Genomic DNA, 14,496 nt, shown 5'->3' with positions numbered 1-14,496 from the left:
TGTGCAGCATTGGCTACCATATTAATGGAAGGATATAAATATTTTGGAAGTAGTTTAGAGAAGGTTTACCTAACGAAAACCTAGATTGACAGGTTGTCTTATGAAAAAGTGCACTGAGTTGTGAGCTTGACTGACAATCCAAATTTTGTTGTCAGCATCATTCTGCAAACATTCGAAATTATCCAGCAAATATTGTCCACTTGCAGAATCACACCTAATGTCACACAATAGTGTGGTGAGCTTTGCAAGCGCATGCTCATTGGTGCAGACATTGCCTAGTTTGTTGTGAACAGCCGAATAGAGATGCCGTTTAATGTGAACTGCCAGTCTTTATATGTATGGCCGATATACCTAACATCACACTGGTACTGCATGTATTGGAAGTGAGATATACTATTACACAGGGCCTTGTATTTTATAGATTAAAAATAATATGTACATGCGCTGTGCTTGTACTTGGTAGTCAAAAATAAGTGTTCACAACTCTGTGCTCACTCTTTTCCACTGGAGTATACATGTTAATTAGTCTCAGGAGTATTTCTGTCCATAACATCTGCTATGAGGAGGCAGCCCCCACCCCCACCCCCACAAACTACCACCTTAACTTTGGAGGTGGTGAAGTTACCTCCAGGCTAGAGAAGCAGTTATCATACTCCACTCCTCCCCTGACCAAATCAAAGGCCAGTGGTCTCCAACCATTTCCATTAGGTGTAGTATCCCGCACTGCTGCAGAAATAGGAGGTCCGATTTGATATTGGCCAAGTAAGCCAACATGGTAACACTTTGCTAAAGTGTGGATTTAACACTTTGCATCTTAATACTGGCAATTTTAAAATTCATTTTGAGAGTTTGTAGAGTTACCCGTCGATCCAATGTTTGTTCACTCATGGTCTTGTCATTGGGGGAGTACTTGCCTCCCTGTAGTGTGGGTGAGCTATTGGATATCTCTGCAATGAGATAGTCATCCTGATCATCCCCAGGGGGGGATTGCCCTCATCTGATGTCATCAGGGTGAGATTAAAGCTGGGAAGGTCCAGTTCTGAGTCCGACAGAGAGACTGAATGCCCTGCTCCTGATTTGGAGTGTTCTTGCACCCTATTACCCTCAACTGTGGTACGGTGGGTTTCCCTTAGTTCCTGATGACGTTTTCCTCCAAACCTTAGAGAGCATAGATTTAAGGTGAGAGGGGCAAGTGATACGACATGAAGTAAACCCTCCTGCTTAATTTAAAACCAGCAACACAGAAAAGATTTATCCCATGCAGTAATTTGTAAAAATTGTAGCCAAGAATTATTTAAAGTAAAAATTAACATCTTTATTTCTTAATGTATTAATAGAAAATAATTAACTAACAGCTATGACCAAGTCCTTACTCAAACCTATCTTTGACCTTCCTTTCTATAATACTAGTCCGATAAAACTCCCAATTAAGTTTTACAACACAACACTTATCTCAAAATCAGGCAGCTTTTAGTTCTTCTATTTGGATCTTCCTGTGTCTTCTTAGGAATTTCTGAGTAACAGATTACTGATCAAGAAAGGTACTTTTAAGAGAGCTATTTTTCAACCATTCTTTTACATGATGGGGCTTGGCAGTTCTCCTCTCAACTGTTCAATTTTCCCCAGTCCTCTACCCCTAAAGTATCAGACTGTGTCATTGGCTTTTAAGATTGTCAGTATACTCAAATCAAACTGGATTAGAGTTTGGTATTTTTCGGGGTATAGTTTAAACTGATTGGCTGAATTTGAATTTGTTTTTATCTCCAGGCAATGAGCTAATCAAGTTGTTCAACCAAGTGTTACATTGTTACCTTATTGAGAACACTTGGTGCTATGTCCGGTAGTTCTGCTACTTTTAACTCTCGTAAAGTGCACCCACATCTTCATAACAGAAGTTTTAAGGATCTGATGGGTAGCATTTTCACGCAGAGGGTGGTGTGCATATGGAATGAACTGCCAGAGGAAATAGTGGAGGAGAGTACAATTATAACATTTAAAAAGCATCTGAGCGGGTATATGATTAGAAAGGATTTACAGGGATATGGGCCCAATGCTGGCAAATGGGAGAAGGCCAGATTGCTATGTCTGGTGAGCATGGATGAGTTGGTCGAATGCTCTGTGTCTGTGCTGTAAGACTATCAATAATCCTCGGCGTAATTGCAGCAGTGTTATCGAGTTTGTGATGCAAAGTTGACTATTACAGATATTGGATGCATTCTGTTTCCTGAACAAGATTCTTGCAATGTGCTTTAACATTTGCTAGCTTTGCTTATAATATTTTGAAGTGTTATGGCTGTGATGGAAACTATGTAATGCAACTATGGCCAGTACAAGGCAAGTGTCCTATTTATGTATTCACTTGGTTTGTGATTATGTTGGAAGAAAAGGGCACTTATTTCCACATTGCTATCCTGTAGAATGGATCAGCATAAACATTTACCTCACAGGCAACAAGAAAATTTACAGCATATTGAATTTCAAAATAGTCCATTTTGCTTCTGGCTAGATATTATGTTTCTGCAGTGCAGGATTGTAAATGTTGATAATTTGAATAACTAAAAGCTTTTGTAATCCTGAAAGGATTTAAATGGTGAAGGCGAGCTCCAATGATGGCTCTATATGACCTCTGTCTTAAAAGTTATTATTTAGTCAGGAGCAAAATGGGGATTTTTCAAGCCTGTTTGAGACCTTGTTGAAATCCTAGCTGTGCACAGATGTTGAGGAGCTTGAACATGCTCCTGATTAATCCAGGGGTCATCTTTAGTTGCTCTGATTGAAAGTGGAAAAAACTCTAATCCACTTAAACACATTTTCCACGAAACAAGAATAGATATGAAGAATCTTCGTGCACAGTGTGCCATGAAATTTAAAACAAAAATCTTTCTATAGTTTTTTTATCCTGATTATTACATTACCCAGTGGTGTATTTAATACAGAAAAATATATTAAAATAATTTATTCAGTTAAAGAATATGTACTTCACTGGCCTGAATAAAAACTTGTATTGAATGGAACTGTGCATTAATCATTTCCAGCTTTGGCAATTGCTTTATGATCACATCATCTGCAAATATTGTCTTTCTTCAGCTGTTGAATGGCAATGTTTATGAACTTGCAGAATGTAAATGTTGATAGTTTGAACAGCTAAAAGCTTTTGTAATCCTAACAGGGATTTAAATGGTGAAGGTGAGCTCCAATGCTGGCTCTGTGCAAACTCTTATCTTAACAAGGGACTTTGATGTGATGGTATGACCAGCCTTCCTAAATACACCATCAGCAGTTGTGGTAATCTCCTTTCTGCTAGATTTGTCAGCCATTTTATTTTAAAAGAAATCCAGGGCGCATGTGAAGATTTTTTTCTGGTAAATTCTTGGCATTATATTAAGTAAATTATAACTTGATAGTTGTTGCTGAGGCTGTCAAACCACATCTGTTTGGATAGATGTCATGTACAGCACATGGGGAGATTAAACCTCATGTGGTCCTTGGATAGACTGGAGTTGGAGTGCAGTGTAATAGGATCAGAACATAATTCAATCCTCCCCATTCAAGTTATTAGTTTTGTCTTGATTCATAATATATTAGAATTCCTCTGTCTGTGTTCTCTCCAGCTTGCAACTCTTACTTCCTGATGGCCTGTTTTTGATTTTAGAGCCAGGAAGTGTAAGCAGATGGATAATTTATTGAGATACATACATATACGTGTGTGTCCATGTATATGTGAGCGTACGTATATGCGACGTAGAAAACGTCCTTCTGGCTCAGCATATCCATGTCAGTGCCATATGTATTTATGTATATTTACATCGGGAGGAAGTTTATGCATGTATATTTGAGTTTTATATACTCATTTCATCACCAGATGAGAAGCAGAATGCTATCAATCAAAGAAAATATATCTCTTTTGATCCTACTACAAATGCCTGCTACTCAATGTATAAATGACATTGAAAAGTGCCATTATGCTATTACCATGTAATTGTAAGGAAAATTGTGCAATTTCAAAACAAAAATAGTGTTTATTGTTAAAGACAATATTCTTTTCAGTTTCCTGGTGGTAAGCATGAGCTTTCTCTTCTAGTAAGCTTTTCTGTGTTTCTCATCTTTCTGATGCAATATTACCCATTTGAAAAGGTTATGGGGGATGAATTCAGACAACTTGGTCTCAGAATGTACTGACACAGCTCTCTGAGCAGTAATCAGTACTCTAAGATGTTTTTTTAAAAATTTGTTTATGGGATATGGGTGTCTCTGACCAGGCCAGCACTTATTGAGCCATGGTAATCCTTAGGATATATGGACACCCCCAATGATGTTCAGAAGGGAGTTCTAGGATTTGACGCAGTGAGAGTGAAGGAACAGCAATATAATTGTAAGTCAAGATGGTGTGTTACTTGGGGACCATGCAGTGGTGGTGATCCCATACATCTGCCTTTGTTCTGCTTGGTTTCAGAGGTTGGTAGGTTTGCAAAGTGCTGTTGAAGAAAGTTTGGTGAGTTACTGCAGTCTACTTTATAGGTGGTACACAGTGCTGTCCACTCTGTGCCAGTGGTGAAGGGTGTGAATGTTGAACGTGATGGGTGTATTGCCAAAAATTAGGATGCTTATTCCTGGACGATGTTAAGTTTCTTCAGTCGTGTTGGAGTTAAACACATCCAAGAAAATGGAGTGAATTCCATTGCATTCTTGACTTGTGCATTGGGGGGCCACAAGGTGAATTACTCAGTGCAGAATTCCTAGCCTTTCACCTCCTCTTTCAGTGCAGTGTTAAAATAGGAAGGCATTCTGATCAATGGCAAGTGCCCAGGATGTTAATTGTGGGGGATTCAGTGATGGATAATATCATTGACCATCAAGGAACAATAGTTAGATTCTCTGCTATTGGAGATGGTCTTTGCGTGGTGCAAATGTTACCTGCCGTTGTCAGTCCAAGCCTGTTTATTGCCCAAGTCTTGCTGTGTATGGACACAGACTGCTTAGTATCTGAGGTTGACTAACCTGCTTTGCATTTCCTGTACTTTCTGGTTTTGTTTTAATGTTTAGTTTCTGATCATTCACAGCTGCCCCCTGAAATTGTGCATTTCAGATATTTCAGGATTACTCATGTGACCAAGTACTGTAGAAATGCATGAACACTCACCTTGATATGTTTTCTTAAACAGTACCATTCAGTATTTATTTTTCTCTTTTGGACAGCAATTCCATCAAGTTGGTGAATCTATTATCCATATTTATAAGCACATGGCTAACGGGAGCTGGCTTTATACATTTGGTAAGTACTCGATTTCACTGCCAACCATCATTTGTGTCAACAGCTTCTTCAAGAGGTCAATTGTCATCGTGTTAAAATGTTAATTAATATCTTAATAGCTTTTATGCTTGAATTTTTATATTGCAAAAACTGCATTCCAAATCCAGTCCAGTACTACAATCTGCATTGAGTAAATAACTGTTAGTCTGCGTTGTGTTGCCCAGATGCTTGCTTGGCACCTGATGCTACTAGTGTTTAGCATTAACATTTCTTGATAGGCCTGGACCGGTCAAGCAAAAATCAACTTATTGTGCTGATAGAGATGGGTAGTTGCAAATCTTTATAAAGCAACAGTATTTTGGGGCTGTAGTAATATCATTAACAGTTTCCAGCTGTTTTCTGAACATTTGAAGTTTTGAGCAGTGTTGAAGTTGGTATCTGAATGCACCTTTGTTTATTTTGTGGCATTAACGTCGATTTATTGAATATCGGAAGCCCAAGCATTGCTCGTATTAAGGTGGGTATAAATGTTTCTATGATGCCATTCACAATGAAGCATTGACAGAAATGATATTATCACCATATATCCATAGTCCATTGCTAACTATTACTAAATCAAGGAACGAGAAGAGGCCAATCAGCCTAGGGAGTGTGCTGCACCAATTTTATTTGTTATGGCAATTATTTTTCTCTCTATTTTGCCAAGATCCTTAATTCTATTTACACATCCATCTCTCTTTAAAATGCCTCAGTTGATTTTGAATCGGAGATTTTACAGCGCAGTGACCCAGATCTCCCAACCCTTTGTGTTATTCTTTTCCTGGATTTCCTCTTAACTGGTCCAGATTCTGTCCTCTTGTTCTGGATATTTTATAAATCATTTTCCATCTATTCTTTGTGTTCCTTTAAACACATTAGTTCACATGTCAACTTCCATGATTCTGAGGAACAGGAATCAAACGTATCCGTAAGACGTAGGAATAGAGGTAGGCCATTTCATTGCTGACCTCAATCGTCATCTTCATTTTTTTGTTTTTCCCTATATCCCTTGATTCCCTGACTGATTTAAAAATCTGTACATCTGAGCCTAGAATATGCTTAATGATCCAGCCTCTACAGCCCTCCCGAGTGAAGCATTCCAGTTTGACTACCTTCGAAGAGAAAGAGAAAAGTTCCTCCTTGTTTCGGTTTTAAATGGGCAATCCTTTCCCCTGAGATTATGTCATCCAGTCCTAGACTCGTCCTGTATGGGGAAGGGACCTCCCAGCGTCTGCTGTGTTAGACCCCCTCAGAATCTTTTATGCTTCTTAAGGTTTCCTCTCATTCTTCTAAACTTCTTACATGCCCAACATACTCAACCTCTCCTCATAAGCAAGGTCCTTTTATTCCCAGAATCTCAACCTTGTGAGTCTTCTCTAAGCTGTCCCCAATGTCAATATGTCATTCCTTCTATAAGGGGAGCAAAGCTGTCCACAGTATTCCAGGTATGGTCTGACTTAGTGCCCTGTATAATTTGAAGTTTTGTTTTTATATTTCCTTTGGAACAAAGGCCAGTTGGCCGTTAATTTAACTTTCCTATTACCCACTGAATTTGGATTTTAGCTTTGTGTGATTCATGCATGAGGACTGCTGAATCTCTCTCTACTGCAATCTTTCCCCATTTACAAAATATTCAGCTCATCTATCTGTTCTTCCAAAGTGCATGACTTAACATTTTTACACATTATACTCCATCTGCCAAGTCTTTTTTTATACCCATTCCCTCAACCTGTCTAAATGCCTCAGTACACTCTGTAGCATCTTCACCAATTGCCTTTCCGCCAATTTTTCTGTCATCCACAAATTTGGTTATCATGTACTCACTGTCATTATCCAAGCAATTAATACATATCGTACATAGTTGTGCCCCCAGGACTGATCCCTGTGGCACTTTACTAACTACAGGTTGCTGTCCTGAAAATGTCCCCCTTTACCCCAACCATCTGTCTTTGATTAGTTAGCCAATCCTCTATCCATGCTAACATACTACTTGCAGCATCATGGACTGTTCTGTTATTAAGTAGCCTAATGTGTGGTAGCTTATCAAACACTTCTGAAAAGAATTCAAAGCTTTTACATCCACTGCTTCCTGTTTATCTATCCTGCTTGTTACTTCTTCAAAGAATTCTAGTAAACTTGAATTCTAGTAAATTCATGATCGCCCTATTTTTCCCAATAGCAGTTGTTAAGTTAATTGGCTGATAGTTACTTGTTTTCATCGTCTTCATTTTTAAATGAAGAAGTTAAATTTGGCAGTTTTCCATTCCTCTGAGATATTTCCATAATCTAGAAGATTATTACTGCCACTGCAGCCACTATCTCTGTTGCTACATTCTTTAATATACTAGGATGTATCCTATCAGACAAGAGGACTGACTAGTCTTTATCCCCATTGGTTTTCCAAGCAATTTTTCTCTCATGATAGTTATATTGTTTCCTCACCACTTTTTGCCCCTAGGTTATTTAACAACTTTACAATGCTGTTAGTGTCTTCTATTGTGAAGACTGATACAAAATATTTATTCAATTCCTCTGCTATTTCCTAGTTCCCCAACGTTATTTCCCCAAACTCTCTCGGAGTCCTTTTTGCACTTTCTTTCTCTTTTTTCTTTAAATTTAAAGAAGCTCTTGCTGTCTGTCTTGATATTACTTGCAAGTTTATTCTCAAAGTTTATCTTCTCCCTCTTTAGCTTTTGTGTGGTCTTTTGTTGGCTTTTAAAGCTTCCCAATTCTCTGGCTTATCACTAGTCTTTGCCACATTGAAGCTCTTTATAACTTTCCTGGTTATCCATGGTTGGCTTTTCCCCTTCCTAGAATCCTAGGTCCTCCTTAGCACAGTTGTTTTTGATCTAGATTCCTCCCTCTCAAATTGAATGTTAAATTCTATCATGTTATGGTCACTGTTTCCTGGAGAATCTTTTATACTGACATAATTTATTAAACCTGCCTCATTACACGTCACCAGATCCAAAATAGCCTGATTCCTAGCTGGATGCACATGTATTGTTTTATGAAACTGTCTTGAATTCACTCTGAATTCTTCTCATGACTACCTCAGCCAATCTGACTATCTCTATTTACATGAAGATTAAAGCATCATTCAAAGCAATCCATTCAAATGCAACAAGTCATAGGTTATATCTCCCACCACACAAATGTCAGGCAATGATCATCTCCAATAAGAGACAATCTAGCATCGCCCCTTGATGTTCAATGGCATTACTGTCATTGAATCCCCATTATTAACATCCGGGTGTTACCAGAAGCCAAGAGCAGAACTGGACTTGCCAGACACATGCAGTGGCTACAGGTGCAGGTCAGAGGCTAGGAATACTGTAGCAAGTAACTCATCTCCTAACTCCCCAATGTCTGTCTGTCATCTACAAGGCACAAGTCAACATTGTCATGGAATGCTCCCCACTTGGCTGGTTGAGTATCTTGGTACCATTTACGACAAAATATCCTGCTTGATTGGCACCATATCCACAAAAATTCAGTCACGCCACCACCAGCACTCAACAGCAGTAGTGCGTAGTACTCACAAGATGCACTGTAGAAATTCACCAAAGATTCTTTGACAGCAACTTTCACTTAGGTGACCACTTCCATCTAGAAGGACAAGGGAAATGACCCCTTTACACGAGCTGCAGGTTCCTCTCCATTATGTATCTATTATGATTATGTATTCCCCATCAATATCTTGCAATTTCTTCACTGTCTCCAAGTCATTATCCTGGAATTCCCCCTCTAACAGCATTATGGGTCTGCCTACAAACATGGGTTGCAGTGGTTCAAGAAGGCAGCTCACTACCAGACCTGAACACCAATAAATGCCAACACCAATAAATGATTCCATGTCTCTCTTTGAATTAAAAACAGAGATTGCCTTTGTTACATGACCTCGCTACTTCCTGATTCATTCACTGTTCCAACATATAGCTACTGTTAGGGGCCAAGGCATTATTCCTATCTGTGCCTCCTTCCCCTTTCTATTTCTTATGGCCACCTATCTTGCCAACCTGAAAAAAAATTATGTCTGTTCTCTACTTCCTGGTAGGCAGCCAAGCTTCTATCCATGCCAATATGCTACCTCCTGCACCATGAGCTTTAATTCTCTGCATTAACCTTTGATGTGACATCTTTATAAAATGCCTTCCTAAAATCTAAATACAGTAAATCGGCTGGCTTTCCTTTATTCATAGTTAAAATGGTATCCCCTGTAGTGAAGAATACTGCAATTTACCTATTCAATTCATCTGCCATTTCCTTATTTTCCAATCTCACTTTTTATAGGCAACTAATGCTCTTCTTTTCTTCCTTTAAATATTTATAGAAATTCTTATTTGTTTTACATTCTGGCTAGCCCTTTCTTTCTAAGTAGCCCTGTTTATTAACCTTTTGTTCATTCTTTGTTTTTTATATTTTGTCCAATCTTGTGATATGCCATTTTTCTTTGCACGATCTATAAGATTTTTCTTTAGTTTTCCCATTGCTATTTGACCATAGATGATGGGTTTGTGCCTTTGAATTTTTTTTTAACTTGTTGGATTATATCTATTTAGTCATGTTCTTGTCCGATCAAACTAAGTCTGTCCAAATTCTCCTCAAAGCATTTTACATTTCTCACAGCACACATTCCTCCGTAGCTTTTTATCAACTGCAAATTTGGAAATAGTACATTTGGTTGTCATGTCCAAATTTTTCATATATTGTGAACAATTGGGCCCACGTACTGATCCTGTGGTACTCGCCATAGTCTGCCATTGGAAGTATGACTCGTTCATTCCTATCTGTTAGCCATTTCTTAACCCATGGCAGTACATTATCTTGTATACTGTGTGCTTTAATTTTGTTAATCCATCTCTGTGGGTGAACTTTTTAAAAAAGCTTCCTGAAAATCCAAATTAACTACACGAACACTTTCCAATATATTAAACACTATCTTCCATCTACAAATCCACGCTGTGCTCAATAAGATCAGTATTACACAAGTGTCCATTTATCTTTTTTTTATTTTACCTCATACCATTGTAAGACTGATGAGTTTGTAGAATTCTAGTCATACAGAACGGAAACGGACCCTTTGATCCGATCAGTCCATGCTGACCTTAATTCCATACTAAACTAGTCCCACCTGCCTCTGCTTGTCCCACATCATTCCAAACATTTCTTACTCATGTACTTATGTAAATGTCTTTTAAACATTGTAACTGTACCCACATCCACCATTTCCTTCAGAAGTTCATTACACACATGAACCATACTCTGTGTAAAAAGAAAATTTGCCCCTCATGTCTTTTTAAAATCCTTCTCCTCTCACTATAAAAATATGACCCCTAGATTTAAAATATCCCACCCTAGGGATGTAGCACCTGCCATTGACCTTATCTATACTCTTCATGATTTTATAAACCTCTATAAGGTCACCTATCAACCTCCTATGCTCCAGTGAAAAATGTCCCAGCCTCATCTTATTACTCAAAGCCTCCATTCCTGGTGACATCTACGTAAATCTCTCCTGAATCCTCTCCAACTTCATAAAATCCTTCCTATAACAGGACAACCAGAACTGGACACAGTACTCCAGAAGAGACCTCACTAACATCTTGTACGAACTGTAGTTCTCTGCTGTTCCTTTCTTAAACAGTGGAGTGATATTTGCCCCCTTCTAATCTGCAGGAATTATTCCAGAATTAATTTGGAAGATGATCACCAATGCACCAACTATCTTCATAGCCACTTGCTTCAACACTCTGGGGTGTAGACTTCTGAACTTTCAGCCCTACTAATTTCTCCAATACAATCTTTTTACTAATTTTCTTCAACTTCTTATTCTCCCTAGTCACTTGGATTTCTAATTCTGGGAGATGTATTTTATCTTCCTCAGTAAAACAGACAGAAAATAATCCTTTAGGTTCTCTGCCATTTCTCTGTTCCCCTTTATGATTTCTCCTGACTCTGTTTTTAATGGGCAGACATTTGTGTTATCCAAATGTTTCCTTTTTACATACCTATACAGCTGTTACAATCTATTTTCATTTTCTACTAGATTGTACTTGTATTCTCTTCTTTCTTTCCTCATCAGTTTCTGGACACTCCTTTACTATATTCTAAAAAAGTTCTCAACCTTCAGATTTATTACTGTTTTGGTCACTTTATAATTTTTTTCATTTACCTTGTACTATTATTAACTTCGTTTGGCAGCTATGGTTGAGGGTTCGTTCTTGAGTTTAGCACCTTGAAGGACTGTAAGACATGTAATAATTCTTTAAAGGTAAAAACAATGACTGCAGATGCTGGAAACCAGATTCTGGATTAGTGGTGTTGGAAGAGCACAGCAGTTCAGGCAGCATCCAAGGAGCAGTAAAATCACCGTTTCAGGCAAAAGCCCTTCATCAGGAATACAGGCAGAGAGCCTGAAGGGTGGAGAGATAAATGAGAGGAGGGTGGGGAAGGGGAGAAAGTAGCATAGAGTACAATAGGTGACTGGGGGAGGGGATGAAGGTGATAGGTCAGGCAGGGGAGGGTGGAGTGGATACGTGGAAAAGAAGATAGGTAGGTAGGACAAGTCATGGGGATAGTGCTGAGCTGGAAGTTTGGAACTGGGGTGAGGTGGGGAAGGGGAAATGAGAAAACTGTTGAAGTCCACATTGATGCCCTGGGGTTGAAGTGTTCTGAGGCGGAAGATGAGGCGTTCTTCCTCCAGGCGTCTGGTGGTGAGGGAGCGGCGGTGAAGGAGGCCCAGGACCTCCATGTCCTTGGCAGAGTGGGCGGGGGAGTTGAAATGTTGAGCCACGGGGCGGTGTGGTTGATTGGTGCGGATGTCCCGGAGATGTTCCCTAAAGCGCTCTGCTAGGAGGCGTCCAGTCTCCCCAATGTAGAGGAGACCGCATCGGGAGCAACGGATACAATAAATAATATTGGTGGAAATGCAGGTAAAACTTTGATGAATGTGGAAGGCTCCTTTAGGGCCTTGGATGGAGGTGAGGGAGGAGGTGTGGGTGCAGGTTTCGCAATTCCTGCAGTGGCAGGGGAAAGTGCCAGGATAGGAGGGTGGGTTGTAGGGGGACGTGAACCTGACCAGGTAGTCACGGAGGGAACGGTCTTTGCGGAATTCTTTAAAGACTAGCCATCACCTATGTACAGTCATGCCTTTTCATGTATTTGCTCAATCTAGCTCAGCTAATTTGAACATCAAGCTTTCATAATTATCCTTATTCAACTTCTAACACCCTTGCCTCAGATTGAACTGCCTCACTTTCAAACATGATATTAAGTTCTATCATATCAGGGTCACGCATCTGTAAAGATTCTTTTAAAAGAAGACTCTTTCTTAGCTCTGTTTCATGCATCATATGAAATTCATAATAGTCTATCGTCTAGTTGGTTCTTCAAGATACTCCAGAAAGTTGTCTTCTATAGTATTTGTAATCATTTGGTCTACATGCAGATTGAAATCACCCATGATGTCTCTGTTGCCCATCCTAGATGCTTCTCTCATTTCCTGATTTATACTATGCCTCACACTACCACCACTGATAGGAAGTTTATAAACAATGTCTGCTTTCCCCGAGCTGTTTCTTAGTTTCACCCAAACAAATTCCACACATCCTGGATCAGTGGTGCTGGAAGAGCATAGCAGTTCAGGCAGCATCCAATGAGCAGCGAAATCGACGTTTTGGGCAAAAGCCTTTCATCAGGAATTCCACACATTGTTCTTCTGATCAGAGATCCACCTTTACTAATGTACTGATCCCATTCCTTTATCAGTACAGCTCCACCTCCCTTTCCTCCTTGCCTGTCCTTCCGAAATATTGATTATCTTTGGAAGTTCAGTCCTCAGTCCTGGTCATCATACAGTCATGTTTCTGAAACGCCAATTAGATCATAACTAATTACCACTACTTGTGCCTTTAGATTCTATTTTGTTGAGAGTGCTACATGCATTCCTGAAAAATTCCCTTAACTTTGTCTTTTTGACTCATTTCGTATTTGAGGCATACTCGATGCTTAACTTTGGTTCTCTCATTGTCTAATGTTCTTTGCAGCATTCCTATTTGCTGTTACCAGCTTAGCTCCCTTCCAGTTTGTTTTCCTTCAGGTTCTCAGCTTTCTGACAAACTATTTTAAACTGACCCCAGTTGCACTAGCAAGTCTCCCTGCAAGGATGTTAGTCCCAGACCTAGTAAGATATCACCCATCCAGATTGTGCAGGTCCTGGTGTCAATGCCTCAGAAGCCAGATTTCTTCCCTCCTAAACCAGTTCTCCAACCATGTGTTCAATCAGAAACACCAGTCAGACCCCCTGACTGTGAATGTCCCTTCATGGTATTGCCCTTTTGTTTATCTCCAACCTCCTCACCACCCCTTCACACCTCCACCCCCTCACAACCCCATTGAACAGTGGACTTCAGCATAATCTACAAGGAAAATGTAAATAATAAGGAGCCTTAAAAGATCAGAAAAGACCACAGGACTGCCATACAAAGTGCTGGACGTATGCCAGCGTCATGTTGTGCACCCAGGCATCCAAAGTAACTTTTATATTCTGTAGCTCTTCTTTTCCTATCAGTACATCTTGGTGTCACAACTAAACTTGAGGAGGCTTACTGACTGCCTTGCCTCAGATAAATTTGGTGGGTGACCTCTTTGGTGCCTAGATGGCACTGTTTGTAGGGGTCACCTCCTTGGCCAGACCTGATGGATGGATCTGCGTCTTTGAAAGATAAAGGTAGGTGGTGCAGCAGGGCACCTCTGCAATGTCCTGAGGTGATAATCCCTTGGTACCTCACTGTTGTTCCTCCTCCCTGTCTGTGTGCAACGGGCAAGTCTCAATTTTTAATGGGGATGGGGTTTCTGGGTTCACGAAGGTTCTCGTGTTCAGCTGATAGTGATTGTTCTGTATGACCTCGCTGTCCAAGACAGCCACCAGCCATTCTATGGGGGCTGCCTTGCATTCACATAGTGGGGTCATAACATCAGATAGAATGTGGACAGTCTCCCCAGCCCTTTACTTCAGTCTGCATGTGGTCTCTGGCACCTTTGCCAGACATTCTTCTGCCTAGGTATCTGTGCCACTTCATTACTAGTAAAGTATAGAAGTTCATTAGCTGTACTAGGCTTAGTGAGGGTCTGTTTTAGTGAGGCCAGTTTTCAGAAAGTGAGAGTCGTCCCAGCAAGGTGAATGTTTCCACTATTGGAGAAGT

General features: G+C 39.9%; 1 protein-coding gene across 7 annotated transcripts in view; it reads left to right on the top strand.

Annotated features, from left to right (window-relative positions):
* Nucleotides 1-14,496, top strand: part of kcnma1a (potassium large conductance calcium-activated channel, subfamily M, alpha member 1a) — an 858,112-nt gene that overhangs the window by 571,716 nt on the left and 271,900 nt on the right. For all 7 annotated transcript variants that reach the window (XM_060854015.1, XM_060854014.1, XM_060854016.1 and 4 more), the window contains one exon: nucleotides 5,197-5,272. In XM_060854015.1, the coding sequence (XP_060709998.1) occupies nucleotides 5,197-5,272 (76 nt within the window). The remainder of the gene's footprint in view (nucleotides 1-5,196; nucleotides 5,273-14,496) is intronic.

This window comes from Hemiscyllium ocellatum, chromosome 43, assembly GCF_020745735.1.
Source record: "Hemiscyllium ocellatum isolate sHemOce1 chromosome 43, sHemOce1.pat.X.cur, whole genome shotgun sequence".
In the NCBI taxonomy this organism is placed as follows: domain Eukaryota; kingdom Metazoa; phylum Chordata; class Chondrichthyes; order Orectolobiformes; family Hemiscylliidae; genus Hemiscyllium; species Hemiscyllium ocellatum.
This window is presented reverse-complemented; position numbering and strand designations above follow the sequence as displayed.